The 25,012-nt window shown below is 40.1% G+C and overlaps 1 protein-coding gene across 2 annotated transcripts in view; it reads left to right on the top strand.

Moving 5' to 3' along the window:
* BBX (BBX high mobility group box domain containing) overlaps positions 1-24,459 on the top strand; it is a 291,476-nt gene extending 267,017 nt beyond the window's left edge. The window contains exons 15-19 of one of the 2 annotated variants that reach the window (XM_081086560.1): positions 7,331-7,420; positions 8,795-8,854; positions 16,923-17,120; positions 19,018-19,201; positions 23,443-24,459. In XM_081086560.1, coding sequence (XP_080942686.1) covers positions 7,331-7,420; positions 8,795-8,854; positions 16,923-17,120; positions 19,018-19,201; positions 23,443-23,530 — 620 coding nt within the window. In that variant the 3' untranslated portion in view covers positions 23,531-24,459. The remainder of the gene's footprint in view (positions 1-7,330; positions 7,421-8,794; positions 8,855-16,922; positions 17,121-19,017; positions 19,202-23,442) is intronic. The other variant, XM_081086561.1, reaches the window with a different exon arrangement.
* Positions 24,460-25,012: the final 553 nt, after the last annotated feature.

Here is a 25,012-nt window from a genome sequence, read left to right as displayed (position 1 = left end):
GTATGAAGCACTTTTTACAGAAGTGTCAGAAGTCAAGAGTGCTCTGCAAAATAAGTAATTTTCAAATGACATAGGGTCATGGAGAAAAAGTTAATTGAGTTCAATTTAGAGTGTTTAAATCATGGCCCAGTGTGACCCTTGACTTCACTTTCCTTCTTTTATCTCTTCTGTCTTCTCACATACTGTTTCTTAGCTCATCAGACATACTGTTGGTCTTTCTCATGTTTTTCCAATTCACACTTGTGGATTGGAATTTCAAATGGCTAAGCATTTGAGATTTTAATATAAGGAGCAGATTTATAAAATGTAAAGGTTGAGGATAGAATCCCCTGTTTAGAAAGGAGCCAACCTGAGGATACTGTCAGGGTTAAAGAACTCAGACCTGTTTTAGCCAGGCCAGCCTTTCCTACCAACAAGTTACAGCTTCCAGGTTGGGCAGAACTCTGTATTTTGTCCTGTCACTGTTTCAGAGTCTTCATTGCCACCAAATATTTTCAGGAACATGGTGACAGCACATTTGCAGGTATCGACGATATACCTAATATAATCCTGAGTTTCTTAACAGGGCAGGGCTTGTCTAGCCCAATGAGGTGGTTCAGTTCCACTCGATGAATTGTAACTCGATTATGGCTGCTTTACTCAAACTTATTCAAGTCTACAGATCCATGTGACCAGTAGCTGAGGGCACTTTGCTATACATTATCACAAATTATTGTTTCATAGGTTATTCATTGCTTAAGTGTTCATTACAAAAATGACAACCTAGTTTTAGAATTAAAAATCTGCTCTTTTTATAGCTTGAAAACATGAAACTAGAACCTGGGCAGAAGTCACCACCCTTTGAGTTTGGCCTAAAATTTGTTTCCTGTGACAGAGAGTAAGGTTCACTTAATTCACGTCACCTGCTGACCTTGAAGAATGATCACACCAGGCTAGTTCTGAGCTGGCTCCTGTGTCACTACAGTGTCTCACCCCCAACATGTCTCTTTTTCAGCAAACCATGAACAACATTAATGTCTGGGAAGGTTATTATTGTCAATGTCTCTATGGCACCCTCTTAACTTCTCAGATTCTTTGTGTCTGCTATTTTCTACCCAGCTGTGAAGTTGGCATGCACAGGAGAGATTGATACCTTCAAATACAGGCCATCCGGCCCAAGAGTTTGAATAGAGTCCTAAGCTAGTTTACATGCCAGCAAAAAGTGACTTTGTCATAAGGATGTGAAAGCTGATACAAAAACTCTCTTAAGAAATGTGGTAGGAAGAGGAGGGACAGAGATGGGAGGGAAACTTGAGGGGGTGATTTAGTGAATGACAGCTGCTGATTCTTTGTTTTCTGAATAATTCCTTCAAAACTCTTTTCTCCGCTTTTCATTTCCTACCCTCATTTTCCTGCATGGACTCTCAACGTTAATAATTAAAGGAAATAGTGGTAAATTTCTGTATATTTGCTATTTGTTACAAAGTTTGACTTTATCTTCTTGAGGCAAAATATCAAACATATGTACTATACTGGTGGGCAGAAATCAAGTTGTTCATTTCTTGACTCTAACATTGCTGCTTTCTAATTACTTATTCAAGTTTGTGACTTCCTTTTTTTAACTGAAGTTGTCCTTTACTTAGATTTGTTTTATAGCTATGGTCTGGGGTGGCTGAGAGCAAGGAAGCTTAAAAATAAAAGTTTACAGTGGCTCATCTGTGTGCCGCACCACTCCGGTTGTAGTTTTTCCACGTTAAAATTGACAAGCTCCATCTTCAGCTCTGCCCTTAAATTGTACTTTTTAGATTTATCTGAGTAAGGCTGGATCTGAAAATACGTATCCTTTTCTTCTTTATCGTAACCCATTCCATAGGTCACATCAGTTTCTTTTGTGAATTACTGTCTTATCCCATTATCCTCACACAAATGCACACTGATGAATATAGAAATCATTCTCCCTGTGAGCCAATTCCTTATCATTGTTAAATTATCTTCCTGCAGGTAAATCACTAGGATCCTTATAGTCCTAAGAAGTCTCAGAATGGTTTTTCTTCTTTTTTCTACTTCTGTTTGCTATGATTACCCATGTATCTATTATTCAGGTACACTAACCTAAAGTCTCTTGGTTGTATAAAATACATATGAGGCAGTGATTGTAAATTGACTATAGAGAATATCTGTACTATTAATGCAGTCTGTACACATGATATATTTTCTTTGTATTTGTTAAATTTATTTATTTTTCATTGTTGCTCACTATTCCTGGGAAACAAAAACCATTAAGAGGAAAATTTTTGTTTCTACTTTAAACCACCATCAGCCAATTCAGAAGTATTTGCTAATTGGTTATTTATTTATTTTTTTAAAATATATTTTTATTGATTTTTCACAGAGAGGAAGGGAGAGAGATAGAGTTAGAAACATCGATGAGAGAGAAACATCGACCAGCTGCCTCCTGCACATCCCCCACCGGGGATGTGCCCGCAACCCAGGCACATGCCCTTGACCGGAATCGAACCCGGGACCTCTCAGTCCGCAGGCCGACGCTCTATCCACTGAGCCAAACCGGTTTCGGCTGCTAATTGGTTATTTAGAAGGATGGCTTAGAAGGATGGTTTGGTGTAGTCATCAAAAAACACCTGCACAACTTTATGTTATTAGTAATAATAGCAATAACTGTCATGTCTTCAATCCTTACTTTGTGCCAAGCAGTGACTTAAGAGCTTTATTTATTCGTTGATGTAACAAATATTATTGAGAATGAGTTGTGTGCTAAGTGCCATTCTAGGCATATATCTTTAGAATATATTTGTGATAGGAAACAGAGGACCCTCCTGCCATGGATGTTAGTTACATTATGGTGGAGTTACCAGGCGATAAATGAGCCTAAACAATAAGCAAAGTTTAGGACATGTTAGAAGGTTAGAAGTGCTATGAAAAAAAGAATAGGTTTGGTAGAACAACTAGGCAAATGATCAACAAGGAAGGAAAATAATTCTATATACCAGTTCTCTCTGTGTATATAGAACACTTCACCCAACAATAGTAGTATATACATTCTTCTCAATGGAACTGCCTCTAGAATGCAACATATATTGGGCCATAAAACAAACACATTTTTATTAAAAGGATTAAAATAATTCAAATCATGCCTCTGACCATAGTGGAATGGAATTAAAATTCAACAGCAAGGAAAAAATATGGAAACTCACAAATATGTGGAAATTAAACAACTCTAAATAACCAATAAGTTAATTACCAAAGAAGAAACTAAGAAATTAACAGGGAAATCAGAAACTTTGACATGAATAAAAAGGAAAACAACATACCAAAACTTATGGGATACTGTTAAAGCAGCGGTTCTCAACTTGTAGGTCGCGACCCCTTTGGGGGTCGAATGACCCTTTCACAAGGGTCACCTAAGACAATCGGAAAACACATATATAATTACATATTGTTTTTGTGATTAATCACTATGCTTTAATTATGTTCAATTTGTAACAATGAAAATACATCCTGCATACCAGATATTTACATTATGATTCATAACAGTAGCAAAATTATAGTTATGAAGTAGCAATGAAAATAATTTTATGGTTGGGGTCACCACAACATGAGGAACTGTATTAAAGGGTCGTGGCATTAGGAAGGTTGAGAACCACTGCTGTTAAAGTAATGCTTAGAGATAAGTTTATAGCAATAAATGCATATATTAAGAAAGATTTCAAATCAATAAGCTAATCTACCTTGACACAATATAAAAAGAAGAGCAAACTAAACCTAAAAGAAGAAGATGAATGGAAATAATAAAGATAAGAGAGGAAATTAATGAGTGAAGTTAATTAAAGAAAAGAACCAATGGAACCAATAGCTTGTTCTTTAGAAAGAACAGCGAATTTGAGAATCATTTAGCTAGACTGACCAAGAAAAAAAGAGAAAACTCAAAGAAATACTGTGAACAATTATATGCCAATAAATTAGATAATTTACATGAAATGGATAATTTCTAGGGAGACACGAACTACTGAAACTGACTTAAGAAAAAAAAGGCAATATGAATAAACCTATAACTAATAAAGAGATTGAATTTAGAAATCAAAAAACTATCCAGAAAAAAAAAAAAAAAGCCCAGGCCAAGATGGTTTTACCAGTGAACTCCACCAAACATTTAAAGAAGAACCAATACCAATTTTTCACAAACTTGTTCAAAAATTAGAAGAGGAGGGAACACTTCTCAACTCATTCTGTGATGCCAATATTACCCTACTGTCAAAAGTAAACATCACAAGAAATGACTGCACACTGGTATCTCTAACAGATATGGACACAAAAATCTAACAAAAAAACTAGCACACCAAAAACTAGCATATATTAAGAAGAATTATAACCATGGCTAACTGGGATTTTACCCCAGCAATGCAGGGTTGGTTTAACATTCTGAATTCAATAACACCACATCCATAGAACAACATCAAATATTTTTTAAAAGCACATGATCATCTCAGTAGATGTAAAAAAAAAATATTTGACAAAATCCAATACCTTTTCACAACAACGTTCATCAGATTCAGTGTGACGAGCTTTGTCAGCCTGATAAAGGGCATTCTACAAAACCCCACAGCTAACATCAAGCCTGTCCATTCTCACTACTTCTATTCAACATTATAATAAAAGTTCTAGCCAAGACAACTAGGCAAGAAAAAGAATAAAAGGCATCTAGACTATGGAAAGGAAGAAATAAAACTATCTGTTTGCAGATGACATAAACTTTTATATAGAAAACTTAAGGACTCCACTCTAAAACTTAAGGATTCCACTAATAAATGAGTTCAGCAGGGTTATGGGATACAAGATCATTATACAAAAATCAGGTGTATTCTTAATCACTTGCAATGAACAATCCCAAAATGAACTTAGGGAAAACAATTCCATTTACAATAATATAAAAAAGAATAAAGTACTTAGACATGCAACATATTGAAAGCTACAAAACATTGTGTAAAGAAAGATGATCAAATGGAAAAACATCCCAGGTTCATGGATCAGAAGACTTAATATTGTTAAGATGGAAACATTCACTCAAATTGACCTATAGATTTAGCCCAGTCCCTCTTAGAATCCTAGTTTACTTATTTTGTAGATACTGACAAGTGATCCTAAAGTTAATTTGGAATTTCGAGGGATTCAAGAATAGCCAGGAAAATCTTCTCAATTTCACAACTGGCTATAAAAAAGGAAGTAAGACAGTATGGTAGATAGACATATAGGTCAATGGACTAGAATTGAGGGTCTAGAAATAAACACATATCATTGGTCAACAGATCTTCCACTAGGATGCCATGACTGTTCAATGGAAAAAGAGTAGTCTTTTCAAAAAATAGTGCTGGGGCAACTAGATATCCACATTCCAAAGAATGAAATTGGGCCCTTATTCACTTCACACAAGATATAAAAACTAACTCAAAATGGATCTAAGACCTAAACATATGAGCTAAATCTATAAATCTTTTCAAAGGAAACATAGGGGTCAATCTTAGTGATCTCAGATTTGTCAATGGATCCTTTGCTATGATACCAAAAACTCAAGCAACAAAAGACAAAAATAGATAATTTGATTGTATCAGAATTTAGAATTTGTGCCTCAAAGGACACTAGTAAGAAAGTGAGAAAACATTCCACAGAGCATATGAAAAACGCACACAACTCAAGAAGACAGTTAATTTAAAAATGGGCAATCTATTTGAATAGCTGTTTCCCTACAGAAGGTATACACATGTCAGTAAGCACATGAAAAAAATGCTTAACGTCATTAGTTGTCAGGAAAATGCGAATCAAAACCACAGTGAGCGAGATACCACTTCACATCCTTGAGATGGATTTAATAATGAAAAAGACAAGTGTTAGTGGAGTGTAATAAGTGTAAACGAGGCTGTGAGACAGTCTAACAGTTCCTCAAAAGGTTAAACATACAGTTACACTATAACCTAGCAGCTCCACTCCTAGGTTTATGTCCAAAAGAAATGAACACAAAAGCTTGTATATGAATGTTCATATATTTAGAGAGAAAGTAGATTAGTGATTGCTTAGGGATAGAGGGAATGCAGTTATAGGGAGGGGTGATAGCTAAGGGATATGGGATTTATTTTTGAGGTGATAAAAATATTCCAAAATGATGATGGTTGCAAATATCTGTGAGTATATAAACCACTGAATTGTACATTTAAGACAGGAGCCTAGTTTGCCTCTGTAAGGCAAAGCGTGTGGTTGCAGATGCTGTTAGGTGGATAGGTGCCGCAGGGGCAGTTTACAGAGCTTCCGAACTTTTTTAATCCTCACATCAAGCCTGTGAATGAGACACTATTATTATTATTACCATTTGAACACGAGGAAGCAGGCTTATTTAAACGATGAAGTCAATTTCACAATAGGAATATCACAGTATAGAAATAACCTACTGCCAAAACCGATTTGGCTCAGTGGATAGAGCGTCGGCCTGGGGACTGAGGGGTCCCAGGTTCGATTCCGGTCAAGGGCATGTACTTTGGTTGCGGGCACATCCCCAGTGGGAGATGTGCAGGAGGCGGCTGATCGATGTTTCTCTCCCATCGATGTTTCTAACTCTCTATCCCTCTCCCTTCCTCTCTGTAAAAAATCAATAAAATATATTTAAAAAAAAAAAAAAAAAAAGAAATAACCTACTTTGGGCAGGTCAGTGCTCTTGTTGGCATTTCTGAATGGTGATTAAAAAATGGTCTTCTATTTTTTCTATCTGAGAAAACTAAGTTACAATCTGAGGCTTCTCTCTGCACCAGAAAAAAGATTTTTTGGCAAATAAATCTTTCTGTTTTCAAATCACTTTTTTCTTCCTAGAATATCCTCAGAAGAGGCTAGAAAGTTATGTAATGCTATCAGGCCAACCGTTGTCCTGAAAGTGTTGTCCTTGTGAAAATCAGTTTCTTAGGAGAGATGAATGCCCATGCAGTCCTTTTCTTCGCGGTATTTGGGAAGTAAAATCTTTTCTTTGTTACAGATGGCAGCTACTCTGCTGTTATTAGTTGTGGCCTGTCTCTAGTCATGAAATCTCTTTATTTCTGCTGAGAGAGTCTTAGCCCTAATGGAGGCTTCTGCCCAATACATTTGAAGGAAAACCTCACTGGGTTTTATAGTGCTCAGCCTCCTAAAAAAGGAAGCTGAGCACGCGTTAAATGAGTAACAACTCAAGGTGACATTTCTTATGACTCAATTTGCTTATTTCACACGTGGGAGGAGGGTGTAATTATTTAGAAACACACGGCATTGTTTTATGGAACATTGTGAATTTAAAATATATTTATATTAATATTGTCTATAGGTTCTTTCCAGTCTCAGAAAAAGAACTTATTCCACAAAATTGTCAGCAAATATAAGCACAAAAAGGAGAAGCCTAATGTTCCAGAAAAAGGTATTGGTGCCTTCCATCCTCCATTAAGGTGTCTTGGCCGCCTCCATTGCGAATTCATCTTTGAGCAATGCTTCGCGCACTGGCTTCGCCTTGGCCTCCCCGCGGCTTGCTTCACTGTCATCAGCTCCTGATGCAGGCATATTCATTCTCTAGATTCTGCAGCTAATTGCAAAAAGAGCTCCTTCACTTGGATTTCTACTCAAATCTCGTATTTGTCTCTAGTTTCAGAGTTCCATATGAAACCTAAAATTGCTTTTTCTCATCTATATTTTGGTGCATTTTGTAATTTAGTTTTCTTGAACCCTTATCCACTTTTTTTTTTTTTTTTGACTACTCTCTTTTTTCTCACATTCAGCAGCCTTCATACCAGGACCACATTTTCCTCCTGAAACCGTACTAGTTTCATGTGAAAGTCCCATGATTTCTTTATTTTCTCTGACACTTAAGGATTCTTGTCGAGGAGGATTTCACTCCTAAGTCATAAGCTCCTTCCCCGCCCCCCACCCCCCAACTATGTACTTCATCATTTGCCCAACTCTTCTTTCTACCTCCTTCAGTTCCGTAACAAAATTTTATTTCCAGAGGGCACTAGAGATGTATTGCACTCTCCCCTCCTTTACTCTGAACCTCTGTGTCAGTGTTGCAATCTTGATGGGCCTTTGAGCCTCGTCAGGGCTCATCTGAAGGTTTTTTGGGGTTTTTTTTCTTCTCACAGTTCAGGACTCCCACTCTTCTTTCACAGGAAAGATAAATCTCTCCATTTCGTTCAATACAGCCGTGTGTCCTGAGAGTCAGGCTCTCTTTAGCATCTTCCCCGCATGCTAGTGTCGTGACTACCATGGGCCTTCTCATCCGGTGCCCATTTGCATCGCCTTGCATGGCCAGATGGGAAGCCTTTCCTGTTGCTGGGGGAGGCTTCAGATGCAGCTGTCTTCCATGTGCAGACACATGTGCCTGTGTGCTCCTGTATGTAACCTTTTACTTAATTTGGGTTTTATTTTCACCTCCACTTCAGTCGTGTAGTTTTGTTTTGTATGTGTTATTTTTCTCTGCTTCCAGTGGAGAAACATCGCTCTTTAGGTAAATGTGAGCTTGCATCATTCCCTCTTAACTGGTCTTCAGATTTTCTTGATTAAAGTCATAGAATTTACCAACAATGTATTTCATAAAAGGTAAATTTGTTTATTTTTATTTAATCCATTTCCTGTATAGCCTAATTATTTTAGTTGAGAATTAAATAGTTGAAATGAAATTCTGCTTTATTTGTGTGATAATGCTTTTTATTTAAGTTATTTTGTATATTGTCTTATTTTTGTAGTGTATATATCTATACTGGGAGTAGAGTTTCACTTTCCTTTTTGTCATTGTTTTTAGGAAGTGGGGATAAATGGTCAAACAAGCAATTCTTCTTGGATGCCATTCACCCTACAGAAGGTAAAAAAATAAAAAGCAATATTCATTGTATCATTTCAGATCATCTGTGCTGGTAAAGGCACAATTTTAATATGTTTTAAAAGTGTAATTTATATGGGCTCCACCAACAGCATTAGACCTGAGTGTTCATAATTGGGTTATTTTAAATTTTCAAATCAAAATTGGTATTTTTTGACCCTGCTCAGGGTCAGGCAATCTGTCATACGGAGTTTAATTTGTCAAAAGGAGATTTATAACCTTTGAGCCACATTAATGAGATTTTTCATAAATAAAAACACTTAGCTTTGCAGTCACGTTGCAGGCAGATGTTCATGGGAGTAAGAACAGGGCTAGCATGGGGCTGTCCTAGTGGCTGGGCATGGACAGGCATGCAGAAATGGTTCCTGGCCTGGCCTTTTTTTCTAGTCAACCTCCCAGTACCTGTAAATATGTTTAAACTGGAGGCCCGGTGCATGAAATTCATTCACAGGTGGGATCCTAGGCCTGGCCAGCAATCAGAGCCTATCAGGACCGTCTCGCCCAGTCCTGATTGGGGCTGGGCCGGCCGGTGCCTGCCAGCTGCTGGATGGGGCCTTCCGAAGGGGTCTGCCGGATGGGGGTGGGGGGCCGCGGGAGATTTGCCGGCCTGGGGGAAGGACCAGGGGAGGTTGGCTGGCTGTGGGAGGTTGGCTAGAACGCACTGACCACCAGGGGGCAGTTTCTGCATTGAGCGTCTGCCCTCTGGTGGTCAGTGTGCATCATAACAACTGGTTGTTCCAGTGGTAATGGTCACTTAGGCTTTTATATCTATAGATGGATTGCCTCTGAGGCCTATGTATAGCCCAAAAAAGGCTCCGTAATAAGACCGTATAATGTTACAGGTCTAAGTATAGATTTTTATGTCAGAATTTCTCACAATTATATTTACTTGTGATATTATCTAATTTCTATAAGTATAGACCCTCAGGTGAATGCTCATTTCTGTGATGGTTAAGGAGCCACCCTCCCCTTCTTCCCATTGATTCTCTTTTTTTCACTGTTGATAATTTTAAAGAGCTGACCATTTTCATAGTGCTTAATTAGTTGATTCATTTGAAAACCAGAAGGGATTTTAGAGGTCATCCCGTTCAACCTGTTTGATTTATTTATGGCTGGAAGAGGGAACTTAATGATGAGTAGCCCACCTCTCTGGACTCCAAAATACACTCTCATTTCCTTACTAAAAAGGAGAAAAAAATTAAAATGCTCATTTAGCCTAAATCATTTATTAAAAATACCTATGTTTTAAAGATATTTATAAAAAATATACAAATTTGAGTTTATTGTAAACATGGAATTTTTTTGTTTGGTAGGTACTGGTTACATGGGCTACATGGCTGCTTTTATACCGTTTACTTTTACAGAAAATGCCAGCAGCGTGTCTGTTTTCTGACCTGTCACTTCACATCACAACCTCTGGGCAGTATCATTTCTGTACTTAAGCTGGCAGAACAAAATATGAATTGTTGTGCTGCTCTCAGAATTAAATCTTGGCATCCCAAAATTGATACATATTAGCTCTTGTGTATTAAAAATAGATTCTACACAGATTTGATAAATAATGTAAGGCGCTGATAAGGAATCTAAAAGAAGTATTTAAAAAAGACCACAATACATTTTTTTAGTGATACTGCTCTAAATATTTTGTGTTTTTAAACAATGAAAACCCTACCTCATATAAAATGGGTTATCATAACATGTGCCGTGTGGTAGAAAGCATGAATTAGGTAGGAATTAGGAGACCTGGGTGCTGGTCTCAGATTCACCACTAGAGAGCTCGTTTCAGTAGAACAGATTGTTTAGCCTCACTAGGATTCACTGTCTGTGTTGGTGCTAAGTGTGAATGTGACTCATGTATTGGGGGTGGGTAAATGGTGAGGTGTGCTAATACATAAATTCTATTTCCCTCCTAACACTTGATGATTTTATTATGTGATTTCCTGAAAGTAGGTTAATTTGGAAGCCCTAATTTTCTGCCATTTCGGAAACAGAAAAGTAAATCAATTTTGAGTCTTCTAGGCAGACCCAAGGGTTTAGTTGGAAATAGAGTTATTATCGGTGATATTTAATTATCCTTACTATTAATGTATATGAAACAAAACTTTAGAGAACATGCACTAAAAATGGCATGCCCTGCTGTGTGGAGTGAAAATTCTTTTACGTGGCCAGAAAAAAAGAATAGGTTTGAGCTTTGGAAATTATCAGTAATTTAAAGTGACCTTTTCTTGTTACTTATTTTCATACCATCCCCTACATTTACTTGTTTGGGTGGTAAACAAGGTACTTTGTGAATTATCTCAGCTCTTCATTCTCTCTCTTACCTGTGGCCATATCACTGCTTATTAAGACTTTACTTTTGAGAGTGTAAAAATATAAGAAAATGAAACTGTGATCAGGATAATTGTAGGGTGTATAAACTACCCTAGGCAAAGGTTAGACAGGAATTGTTTGTAATTGATCTCTGTATAGAAATGTTGACTCAACTGAGGCCACAACTGTTAACTGTCCCTGATTTCTGTTAAAGTGGACGACTTAAAGGTCATTATGTTTTCTTTATATCATCCCAAGTACAATTGGATTACCATTTCTATTTTTTTTTTTTTTCAAAATATCAGAAATTGCCTGGCAATTGTAGCTCAGTGGTTGAGTTTTGATCTATGAACCAGGAGGTCATGGTTCGATTGCCTGTCAGAGCACATGCCCAGATTGCCAGCTCGATCCCCAGTAGGAGGTGTGCAGGAGGCAGCTGATCAATGATTCTCTGTCATCATTGATGTTTGTATCTCTCCCTTTCCCTTTCTGAAATTAACATTTTTTTAAAATCAGAAATCTTTAGGTGATTAGTCATCATATCTGAGGCTTAAGTGCTAAGCTTATAATCTGGTTTAAACATTTCCACCTAAGCTTTTCAAAATCACTAAACCATTTCTTGAAACTTTTGTAGATCATCAAAAAATATATATATATTGCTAATAGCCTAGAATTAAAGTCAAATTTTTCATATAAACCAAGACAGCCTACTTCTGTCACTTTATCTTTCCACCAAGTTATGGTGTCATGCTCATTCTGAAGCTACGTAATACTTAATATTACATTATAGTTTCCAGAGGACTTTTACGTAATTTTTGTTTTGCGAAAACTAATCTTCACATCAGCCTTGGTGAAGTAAGAAGTGCTTATTCGCTCCAAATACATGAAGCCTGACCAACAGAAGCAGGAAGGGAAGGAAGAAACCAATAGTTTTTCCACATGGGCTGCTTTTCAGGCATATCTGTAGATGGTCCTCATTTGGCTCAGATGTTGAAGTTACAAATGGTATCCTATAAGAAAAGAAAACCAAAAACCTCAGACTAGGAATCTCTGTGAGACTAGTTTCTTTTGCAATACATCTAATTACGGGGGAGAAAATTTGTTTTATAGTTAGGTTTTCAATCAGGAGCCATAGCGCTCAGGCAAACTTGATCTCCTCAGTTCAAAATCATTGCTACTTCACTTCAGCAGGGTCTCCCAGGATTAAGTTCATTCATTTGGTTATTTTTCCTGTGTTTCACTCAGTGTCCCACTGCCTTTTCAGTTCACAGGAGACCAACCAAAGGCAATGAGATTCCAGATTTGGCTATAATAAGTTCAGTGCAAGTTGGATTCCCCTAGTTGGAATGTGAATTCATGACTCTAGAGCACTCTAGTGGTCTCCTGGGGTACAGTGAAAAAAATGATCTCCTCATTTTGGGAGTAGAGTGTGGAAAACAAGGGTCTGTTACTGCCACATTCCTAACGCTGCTCCAGGAGTGAGTTCACATTATCACTCTCCGATGATCCGCGCCAAGTGTGTTACGATGATTGTGGAGTGAAAAACTAGCCCTGAGGACGTGTTTTGCAGTGCTTGGGTAGGTTTGTGTGCCCAATTACAAGCCGAAAGAGAAATGACTTAATTTGGTTTTAGACGACAAGCCTTTCTTTTCTCACATTTCCACTGGTTTGTCAGGGAGAAAGAAAAGGGAGCGGGCATGCTGTCTTGATGCTCAACTGCAGGCTTTTTTCCTCCCTGAGCTTTTTCTATTTCCAGCCCCTTTGTGTGCTGATGTTGCTGGACTCAGGCGTACTGTCCTGTCCCAGACAGCTACTTCTTTGACTTAGTCTTACCTGCCTTTCCCAATTCTTCTGTCCTGCGGACGGTTCTCCCTGAGTGCTGACCCTGAAGGCTGTCATCTGTCTAGGCCACCACACAAGATGTTCTGGAGTTGGTTACCTCCTGGGTCAATCAATGCATGGAGTAGGACTCACTCTTAACTCCTCTTCCAAACGCTAGCAGCATCACGTTACACACCCTTTTTATTCTACTTTTATTTTATTATTTTATCTTTTCATTAATCCTCACCTGAGGATATTTTTCCATTGATTTTTAGGAGAAAGTAGAAGAGAGAGGGAAAGACAGAGAGAGAGAGACATCAATGTGAGAGAAACACATTGATTGGTTGCTTCCCACCAAGGAGGAGCCTGAAACCAAGGTACATGCTTTTATCCGGAGTCGAACCCGGGACCCTTTGGTCTGCAGGCCGACACTCTATCGACTGAGCCACCTGGGTAAGGCTACACACCTGTCTGCAGGACCCACAGTTACTTCCGGATTTGACAGGGGGTTTAGAGAAGGCATCTGGAGAGGTGGAATTGCCTCTATTCAGGGATTTATGAAAACTTGCAATAAATTCTCTTTTTTGCCTGAGTCTGCAACCTGATGCACTCCTTTACCATCTCCCAGCACACAGTTTCTGGGACTTGACCATTGCTGGTCTCTGTTAGCTAGCTGGCCTTTGACCCCTGGCTCCTTGAATGCTGGTTTCTGAGCTCCCCAGAGTCCCGATGTACTTTCAGGCCTGAACTATACCTCCCATTTGCAGTCCCTTTGCAGCCATCCCTTGGCTTTTTATTGTATTTTTACCAATTCATCTCGAACACACAGCAAAAGGAATAAACATTGAATAGAAATGAAACCATTTGAAGGCTCACTTAAGAAGAAAAATCTAACAATCCTAGTCAAGGTATTATTCTTATTCTTATATTACTAGTGGCCTGGTGCACAAAATTCATGCACATTAAAAGGGAATTAATTAGAGGAAATATTTTAATATTCCTATTTGCCCTTTCTCCATAATAGAAGTGTCAGAGATGAAAGAAAATTAGTAAAATGTATATGAAAATCTCCCTCCAGTCAGAGTCTGGGGCGCGCCACAGGACCCAGAGTCAAGTCCCCGCCCACATGCATGTGCCTCAAAATCGTGTGAGGCCCAGACCTGGCTGGCCCCACCCACGTCCTCAGGTCCCCCAGCCTGGCACCACAGCCTCAGGTCCCCCATCAGGCCCCTCCACACAGGGGGCGTGGCCTCAATTCCCGCCCCCCTGCCCCCCCCTCGGCTCAGCACCAGGACAGAGGTCTCGGCCTCAAGGCCCCTGACCCCTGCGCGAGGGCACAAAGACATGACGACAATTTGCATAGTAGCTCTTTATTATATAGGATTATTTATTTTTTCAATTACAATTTGCATTTATTAATATTTTATATTAGTTTTGGGTGTACAGCATAGTGGTTAGAAAGCCATACACTTTATCAAGGGAGAGCTCTTTCCTAGTCCTGAGCCTCTGAAGCAAGCTGCACACCTGATTTTCCCTGATCAGGACCCCGATTCTAGGCTGTGTAGCAAAATGAAAAGAATTTGGGGGACTGGGTGGCTCCTTTAGAGCTAATTGAGTCCAGTCTCCATCTTTACAGTTAATGAATTTGAAAGTCATGAGTAGAATCCAGCTTTCTCTGTACTGTGTTATCTCCATCACCCCACCATCTTTCCGTAGAAACCGGGTCATCTTTCCTAACGCACTTGGCCCTTTTTTGGGTATCCATGCCTTCTCTTTGGCTTCCATGGTGTTCTCTCTCTTCCTTCTCTTCCTCCCTTCCTTCCTTCCTTTCTTCATTTCTTATAATGAGCAATCTTTTAATATAATGCACCCTTCCTCTTTGGAACTTGCTATAACCTTATTTCCACAAGTTCTGAATTTTTATGGGAATAGGAAGAGAAAAAGGAAGAGGTAAATGCTTTTTCTGGAAGATGCATCTATAATCCTCCAGTAGTGATCATACTGGAGAAGTGAGTAAGATCCACCCTGTAATCAGGGGGACAACTGATGGGTCTGGATACAAAACCATAAATTTTGTTGCTTGTGAATATCCAGTAGAGGTTATTTAATCCTCACTTTGAACTTAGATTTGGGCTACTTTAACCTAGGGGAGGCTTTGAATTTCAGGGCTAATGCACAGTCATTAAACATCATTGGAGTGTTTCTAACCAAATTATCTTTTATTTGCTTTTATGTAGCTTTTATTGAAGTTCAAACTGAAAAAATATATATATATACCACAATTGGCCTGTGTTAGGCTAAATGTCAAAGTATAAATATGCAATGACTGTTTGACCTGGGGATAGATCTACACTTAAAAAGATTCTTTTTTTTCTATTTTTTTTATTATTTGCTTGAAAAGGTATTTGGGAACATTGCCAAATAGTGCAGTTTATTTTTTTTAAATAACGATTATCGTAAGCCTGTTGCCAAACAGCCATCTATTATGTAATATTGAGGTAAGGTCAAGCCTAAATTATGATTTATGCTTTACATCCTTTCTTTTGATATAATTGAAATTATTTCTCACTTGTGGAATGGGAAGCCTGGAATCACCATCTTGAGGTCAAAGATCTTACGAATTCATAGCTCTCCTTTCTCAAAGATGTGTCTAACTAAATCCATTAGAGAGCGAGATTGAAATTGTTGAATGAAGGCTCTGCAAGTATTTATATGAACAGTGCATTATTTTATATACTTATTTTCGCTCTGTTCTTTTCCTATTTCAACTGTTTTCTTCTTCCTGCATTACATATATTGTGTTATTTCCAAAGTCTACCTTCACACCCTCCTCTGATAAGCACCTTCATTTATACTTCAGGTTTAGTTTGCACAATCTCTCATGTCTCACCTTGATTTCCTGAGCCACCCTCCCCTCTTCTTTGTCAAAAACCACTCCTATGCCTGTCTTAAGAGGTTGGATCATTAGAAAAGGAAAAGATGCATCTCTTCCCTGCCTGAGAGACCTTCAACCACTGGAATAAAAAAAGTCCTAGTCATGAAAAGTGATTACATATATGTGCTCCTAAATGCTCACTATACTCGTATCTGCATATTTGTCTTATTTTGAAATTAAGGGGAGAGGGAGATGGATGAGCTCCTAAGGAAACGCGTATATAAGAAAAGACACAGCATTCCCAAACTCTTTGAATCGAGAGCAAGTCTTTGATGGCAAATCTGTTCCTTGCTCTTGACTGTGCTATTTGGGGCACAAGCGTGTGCTATGAAACAATTTACTGATAATCCAGTCAGAATTAGGGACCTAGAACTAAACTTTCCAAGGAGTCCTGCTGAGATACTTGATGAAATTGTCTCACTAAGCATAGTCACCTGATCCTGGAATTTAGCCAATAGGAGAGTCTCGGTCCGTGCTGGCTTCAGCAGTGTTTGGGGGTCCTGGCCAAGCCATCAACAAAAGGGTCAGGCCTCCCTCAAGCGTCTTTTTCTGATTAGTCCAACGTGGTGATTGAAAGCGAATATCCCAGGGATAAGTATAACTTTAAGAAGCACATATTTAGCTCAGTATCCTCAGGAGAAGAGAAATGTATCATCCTCTTCAGACCAGCTGGCCAAAAGGATCTCAGATAGGGACCCTGACACCTGCACAACTTGTGGTCAGTTGGGACACAGTGGCCTCTTGGTGTTCAGTATTCTATTGAGGGGGGTGCATCTTAATCCTCTGTATTTAATCTACCAATGCAGATAGATATAAATGTAAGTGTTTAAACTTACTGGCATTTTTTTCCCCATCAATACTTTGAAAACTCTAAATGTAAGTTCTCCATTCAGAAGGGTCAGACACTGAGAATGTTTCCTTCCAAGAGCGATGTCGGTGCCTTGTGTTTTTGTGTGTAACTATATATGGTTTGTCCTATTTCAGCCATATTTACAGAAGACAAAAACACCACAGAGCCTGCTCATAAGGTTAAAAATGCCCCATCCATTCCCAACACTCCAGAGCCAACAGCAACGCAAGAACCCCTGGTGGGCAGCCAAAAGAGAAAAGCAAGGAAAACCAAGATCACACACCTGGTCAGGACAGCAGATGGCCGGGTGTCACCAGCAGGAGGTACTTTGGGTAAGAAGAGGGAGCTTTAGACAGAGATAACCAAATCAAGCAGCTGACCCTCATGGCCACTTGGGCCAGCAAGTGACTATACGCCAACTGTGGGTTTGGTCACAGTGACATTTTCTCTTTCTGGGTCTCCTTGATAACTAGTTTTCTACAGACTCCCAAATGTGCATGTTTTCGTCTGCGCTTTCAAATCATAGATCTTTTTCCAAGAGCCTATCTTGATTTCCTAGAAAGGAAAGGTAATTTTTAGGGCTGTCAGCTTCTCCTTCCCTTTCTCAGCATGCACAGAAACAGTGTTGGTAAGGAAATTACCAAAGATCCCAGGCTTTTAAAAATCCTGGATGAATCGGTGTTTCTCCATGGCTCACTGCTCAAGTCAGTGAGAGAAGGCACTTTAGGAAGCATCCAGCACTTCTGCAAAGCTGACTAAGCCCACCCAGGGAGCTCGAGCATGCTTCTGGATTACTCTCGTTCTCTGGGCTAATCTTTACCCAACTCTTAATTTACCGTGAATTTCTCCATTTTCGGTTGTGGTCTGGGGTCTGTTTGTTGTTCCTGGTGGTCTCCATGGCAGTAGAATTGCCTGATGGGATCAGAGCTTGATACTGAGCATTCTCCCTCAGATCTTGGGGTGCGACGTACGCTCAGCATTAGTGCTCTGAGCTGTTGCCATGTTGCCTTTTAGCACCTCTCATCTCTTTCTGTCAGTCCCGAAGGAAGGGTCCCTCCCCGCCACCCTAATTCAGGAGCCGGAAAAAGGTCGAAGGTCCATAATGAATTCAATAAATAGGAGAAAAAATGTTTAAATGAGTGTTTTTTGAGAGCAAGATTTATAAATATCTGATTTAAATTAATCTACTTGTTAATAGAGATTCATTATTTGCTGAGATAGAATTAGAGGACAGTTAGTGAATTTTGTGCATTTCTCTTGTTTTGCATATGTAGATTGATAGAACAAGAAAGCATATTAAAGATCCCTGAGTTTTCCCTGTCACGTAAGAGCTGAGGCTCAAAGGGGCACACTTTCGTTTTGAATGCTTTGAACTACTAAGCAGAAGTATGATGAAGACTAGAACCCAGGTTTCCTCATATTTAGTCCAGCAGGCCCCTCCCTTATTTCCTTTCCACTGTGGGTTCTGCTCTGTGATTTTCATTTTGTAAATGGTTATAGCCCCATTTTTACTTGGAGGAAGAGTGAAAGATTTTAGAAAATACTTTCTTTCATGTAGGAAAGCACATAGCACTTTCAGTTTCACTTACTATATGGCAATTTACTGCCTTTATCAATTATTTTATGTGGTTGAAATGTTTTTAAAGTCATGATAACACCTGCCCTCTATCTGGGCTACACAGTAAGGGTACTCACTTCCAACAGGCATATTGGCTTTATCTTTCTTTCAGTAGGTCTTAGAACAAAAGTGACAGCGTGGGGTCTCGTTGGGATTGAAATTTCATTGGGGTTAGTGTTGCCACCCTAAGTGTTATCATAGCACACCGAGTGTCAGGGTTGCCCTGGTAGGTAGGGCAGCTGCAGCTTCATCAGAAACGTTTGGTCAGTCAGTTTTTAAGGGCCCTTTACTGCATCCACCAGCCCCTCTGCAGAAGTCTTTTGGGCTGTATATTGACTAAGCCCATTTTTCTATCTCCAACACTGACCTATTTGACCTTGAATAATACGCAGCTTCTCTGCTCAGCATCAGGACACAGTGCTGCCCATTGCTGCAGTTGAGCTTAATAAGAGTTTTGTGACCATGAGAGAGATTCTATAAAAGCCTTACTATTCAGTGGATGACAAAAGTGAGCCGTGAAGAATGTTACCTCATTTCACATTGCCTAGCACGGAGTTTTCTCTGCAGAAAACAGAGGGGGCCTCTCCTGATGGATTTCTCTTGCGTTGCAGATGACAAACCAAAGGAACTGCAGAGGAGTCTCCCTAAAGTCACTGAGACAGGCTGCCACGACGCGTGCGCACACAGCAGCGAGGCCGCGGAGACACGGAGCAGCACTCCCGAGATGCCCGCCGTGTCTGCGTTCTTCAGTCTGGCTGCGCTGGCTGAAGTGGCCGCCATGGAAAACGTGCACAGGTTAGCGGTGGGAGCCTTATTCCGCCAGGGGACCTACCTGTTCACTGTCACCCCTTGCACAGAGCGTAGGTGGAGAAAGCAGCATAGGAGACAAAATCAGCCTTTCTGACGTCATCTGTGATATTTTCACAATGTATTGGGGTTCACAAGACTTGGTTCAAGAGCACTTCTGTTTATGTGAGGTTACGAAAGTGTGCGTGCTGATTAATTATCAGTGAGAATGTAGCCAGCCAAGTATTTTATTTTGAATGCGTTATTCTGTGGCTAAACTTTTATTTCTCTAAAAAGCCTGAGAGAGCAAAGAAGCAGCATTCTCAAATCATTAAGCATGAGATTTGGAGTCAGGCCTCAGACCTGGGTTTGAGTCCGAGCTCTGTCACCTGCAGATTGCAAGGTCTTGAGTAAGGTCACTCACCTCTGTACCTTGTTGTTTCTCCTTATCAAATGGGTGTAGCTGGTACTCATTCCATAGACATGTTATGCAGAATAAATCCGATGTCCCAGTGCCAGCAGGCCGTGCACACCCTCACTGAGGAGGGTCCGTGGCCGTGGTGTACCAGCAGAAGAAAACAGAGTTGGTTCAGGAAGAAGACATCTGACTCGCAGCAGACAGAGGCCTGGATTTATCTCCCACTCCGTGTTTGCTGCAAAGTAATTTCATTCTCGGGCCTCTCATCCTGCTTTGAAAACAACGCTGTCCCCAAAGAATCACCTGGTTGTAAGGATCAGCCAAGATCACAGATGGGGAAGCCTGTGGAACTCGGGGAAGCCCACGGAAAGCATATCAACTTCTAAGTGCAAAAGAGTGTTTGCTACTTCCTGGGCCTTCTGGGAAGGCAGAAAAGACTTTTGTAGATTCAGGGATCTCATATTTTTATTCAGTGTGGATTACCCACAGATAAGCTACCTTCTTAGCCTTTCAGTCTTCAGTACAAAGATCTTGGAATCACGGACGACTTGTATACCCACCTGGCAGGCTCCATTCTCCTTAATCACATCAGGCTTAAGCAGGCCCAGACGGAAGCTTTGTTTGCTGCTTTCTCTTTATCTGTCATGTTGCAGTTCCAGTCCTGGCTCACAAATAGCCTCTAGATATTTACAACAGGTCAAATTTCTTTTCATGTGTGCACTGCAAGTGCCTAACAGCACGTGAATGCTGACAGACATTGTTAAAATCCGCTCAGGTCTCTGCGGGCCTGAGGAGAGAAATGCACAGACACTTCTCCACTCGTGGAGTTTCGCAGTCAAGCACAGAGGACAAACTCATACACTTACACAAAGAATTAAATCTGTGCCCCATAAACTGTGGAAATAAGAGGTGATGTAAGAATCGGGGGGGGGGGGGCGTCATATTTCAGGGCTCAGAAACGGCTACCACACAGTCCCCCTTGCTGTTGACAGTGTTCTCTTCTGAACAGGACTGTGGTCACACCATGGCTGTCAACCAGCCTTCCACAACTCCCGGTTTCCAGCAGTGAGCACCTCAGCAAACCATTCCTTCTTACCCCCTCCCCCAAAGTCAGGGGACACTGCTTGCAGTCCACATGGGCCGAGTCCTTCCTTGCCTTTGCTCCTCCTTCCTGGCCTCGTTCTTTGTCCTCTTCTCTCACTGCTCCTGCAGTCTGCACTCTCCCCATGTACCTCTCATAGACCCGCCACCATGTTGGTTCGTAACTGTTTGCCCATACTTATGTCTCCTTCCAATGTATTTTGGGGGAAAAAAGAAAAAAAAAAGGCACTGGTTTTATTCCCCATATCCACAGCTTCCTTAGATCCTGTCACGTCAATGGATGGATGGGCAAGGAGTTTTTTGTTGTTGTTTTTTTTTACCTCCCACTAGAACAGTGGTTCTCAACCTTCTGGCCCTTTAAATGCAGTTCCTCATGTTGTGACCCAACCATAAAATTATTTTCGTTGCTACTTCATAACTGTAATGTTGCTACTGTTATGAATCGTAATGTAAATATCTGATATGCAAGGTGGTCTTAGGTGACCCCTGTGAAAGGGTCATTCGACCGCCAAAGGGGTCGCGACCCACAGGTTGAGAACCGCTGCACTGGAAGAACGATATTGCTTACTAAAATGTTACTGTCAACTTAGCAAATGGTTAGTGTTCTGACTATCTAGAAAGACAGATTCTCCCCAGGAATCTTAGTTGTAACTTTAGCCCCTACATGTTAAAGCAGAGCTACCATCCACCCTCTACCTACAGACTTAATGTAATTGTACCTGGTTGCACATCAATTAATTATTGCATTTAGAGAGTGGTCAACAGAGTTAGGGGTAGAAATACGTTACCGGCTGTTACCTGCATTCTTGCCACAAGAAATCTTAACATTAGGTTTAAAAATCCAGCATAGAAATGCAATTCTACAAAATGCAGGACACAGGAAGTTTCAGAAACCTTTGTTGAGAGCCTGTTTATTTACGAGGAATTTTATAAGGAGTAAAGTTCATTAAAGTTAACCCTAAAATCGGCCCTGATAGGTGGGTCTTTTTAGTCCCATTTTAATGTTGGCCCAAATGCTGAATTAACTTGCCAGGAGCACGCAGCCAAACTGAGTTAAGATATCGACCCAGGTCCTTGAATCCAGTGTTCTTGGCGTGGCTCCACGGCGCTGCGTTAGCATCTCTCATGTCCTGGCAGGTCAAGAAGGCTCTCCCGACTTCCTTCCCCGGGAACGACGGCCATCATCGTGCTCGCCCATCACACGCCGGCCTTCCTTTCCCGTTGATTAAGTTGGACTTTCACCCCAATTTCTCCCCCTCTTGCTCTCTCTCTTTTTTTTTTTACATTATCCTTTTCTTGTTTTACTTTTTTTTCTTGTTTCCTTTTCTCATACTTATTAAAATTTTTTTGGTTTTATAATGTTATTACATATTCAATCTTAAAGGTAAAAAGTAGCATTTTAATTTCATCTTTCTGGAGCAGAGTTGAACATATTGAACAGTTGGTGCTTACAGCATCCCTACATGAATAAACAGATTAATCCAAAAGTGTTATTGTAATACACGTTTTGTTTTTCTGAAAGCCTAATATCTTAGGCTAAGTGATCATTGGATTCTCACATCCCCAAATGTTGTCATTTACCTACATTGCTTTTTTTTTTTTCTGTGCACCAAGAGACAGGAATTGGATATAGTTGTGGAGCAAATATAATTTGAACTTTAAAATAGCACCCTTTGTTCCACATAATCTGAAGAAGATACTATATTGGAACCTTAAAACCAGTGAAGACATTGTTGCTACATCGCATTCCTCGGCACAGTGCCATGTGCCCTGCAGACCACTATGGGCCAGAGCAGTGGGATGCAGCATGCAGGCTACCTAGGCCTGTTGGAAAATGTCAAGGAGGTGCCCAAGTCTATCTTTTCAGACTAAAAAGCTCTGTATAAATCACCAAGAATTTAGAAAAGTTTCGTTATAACTGTGAAATAAAACATATTTTGTCCTACTTGTTAAGCTGAAGCTGAGTGGAAAAAAAAAAATCAGCTATGTTCGATGTAGTTCCAATCCAAGTAATGGGATTTTCCATGAATGTTCTAGCTTTGCCTAGAATTCTCTATGTGTGTTGAGTTTGGCCCAAATTAACTGGGTTTTCTCACACTCTAAAATGTAATCGGTATTTGCCTTTTCCCCTCTGCGCTCTTTCTCCATATGCCTGTGAAACTTTTTTTAAGTTAGGAGGGTGTCATCGTTTCCACATAGTTTTTGTGCCCTGGTACACCTCTTCCTCTTCAGGGACCACTGCTGTTACTGGCCTTAGGCTTTCACCGGGTGTGTTATTACACCACTTAAGAAAGGAGCCTGGAGGCCACCGATTAGTGCAGCAGAGTGTTCCCCTCAGGCAAGTCAAGCAAAGGGTCCTGTCCTTGTTTAATTTCAGTGGATCCGGGAGAGATTATTGTCCCGCACCTCAGCCCTTGGCTTAAAGTTTCCCAATTCTGAGGGCATTTCCCAAATCTGTTGTTGCTTCAGATTCTACAAAATGGAGGTGGTCAGTTGGATACAGAACATTGTATTGAGTTGTGTGAGAAATCCTTTAAAGAAACAACAACAATATATGGAAAGAAAGAAACTCTAAGGACAAAGTTGGCTTTCGTTAAACAGCAAAATAAAAAAAAAGTCAGCAGAAACTATTAAACACATTATTGGGAAGCGCTGTGTTACTCATCATCCTCTCCTATTTCTGACAACATACTCTGAATAAATGATTTTTTTTTTCTCTCTTGCTTCACAGAGGTCAGAGGTCAACTCCGCTCACCCACGATGGACAGCCAAAAGAAATGCCACAGGCTCCTGTACTTATTTCCTGCGCTGACCAGTGAAGCGCCCTTCAATTGTAAAACATTGTGCTTTACCTACTACCCTAGCCTTGTCTTTACCGAGGGATGCTAGTGAGTTCATGTGGTGGGAAATATAGACTGCAAACAAGTGCTTGTTGCCCTCCATGGCCCAGATTCACTTGAAGCAGAAGTTAGCCTCCTGGGCCCATTTGTTCGTTCAGAACCCAGAGTCTTTGTGGGTGATGTTCTCTGTCTGATAATGAGCAGAAATGGAATGATCCTGGAGCTTTGCTTTCTATTGAAGGCTATTGTCGGTAATAGGTGGTAACTTGGTAAAAGACTGCCTTTACTGTAGCTCATCCAGCATCTCTTTTACCAACCAGAGAGTGTGAAACTAGTTTCATATATTACCTAGTTATTCTTTCAAAACAAAAAGAAGAAAAAACAAAAACAAAAACTGACGCACTGCACTAGTTATTATTAGATATTCTTAGTCTTTTTGTACATGGAGATTTAAGTTCTAAGATGGTTTATATAATAGGTTATACCTACATTTATATTGTAGAATAATATTAAAAAGCCTGTTCCGAGACTCCCACGCAGCATGGGCAGGCAGATGTACCATTGTTAGCGGTGTATGCTCGGCCTCGTGGTCCATATATTCTGCACTTTTATATTTGCCACCAGAGCGGTAGTTTGCTGGCAAAAAAGAGAGAGAGAGAGAGAGAGAGAGAGAGAGAGAGAGAGAGAGAGAGAGAGAGAGAGGAATTACAATTCTTAACAAGCTGAATTTTTTTCTTAGCCTTGAGTGACCAAGAATAATTTGCTTGGGGCAAATTGTGGCAAATATTTACCTGGACAGGGGAAGAGTCCTACAGATTACAGATTACTGATGTTTTCATGCCTTGAGGATTCTTTTATTTTTACACAGGGGTCTAAGTGGGTCTAAGTGACCAATGGATCGTTCATACAAACAAACAAAAAAAAGAGAAAAATATTATTCAGAAGTGACCTTAGTATTACTTCACTATTCTGAACACATTGAAGACACTCACTTCATGTGGACCTGGAGCCACAGACCTTTCCATCCATCCCAGACAGACTGGACGGGTAGCAATTGCTATGCACAGCCTCGCTGGCGCTGCAGGTGTTTAGAGCCATTTCGAGTTTGTGTTGTCAAGGAGATATTGAGTCACTGATACCGGAGGTATGCCTGACCAGAGTGGGACTCAGTCACAGGCCCACCTGCAAGTTTCTGTTTCCTTTCTGTGTTTTGTTGCTTTTGAACATAAAACCCACCATACATATGCCAGTGCCACGTGGATTAACTGGCTTTGAACATTCAACATATTGACTTAACCACCTGATGTTCACAGTGTCTTGTTTCCTAGCAACAGATGCAAAGTGATAAATCCAAATTAGTCAGAGGCTACAGATTTTACAGGGTATTTCTTCCACAGCACAAAGTATCTCCCCACTCTTGCATCGCAGCACAAACTACCAAATTTCAATGATTGGATTCCA

The sequence above is a fragment of the Myotis nattereri genome (genome assembly GCF_964212035.1).
Source record: "Myotis nattereri genome assembly, chromosome: 3".
Classification (NCBI taxonomy): Eukaryota; Metazoa; Chordata; class Mammalia; order Chiroptera; family Vespertilionidae; genus Myotis; species Myotis nattereri.
The sequence above is the reverse complement of the archived record's forward strand: the minus strand, read 5'-3'. Positions and strand labels throughout refer to the sequence as shown.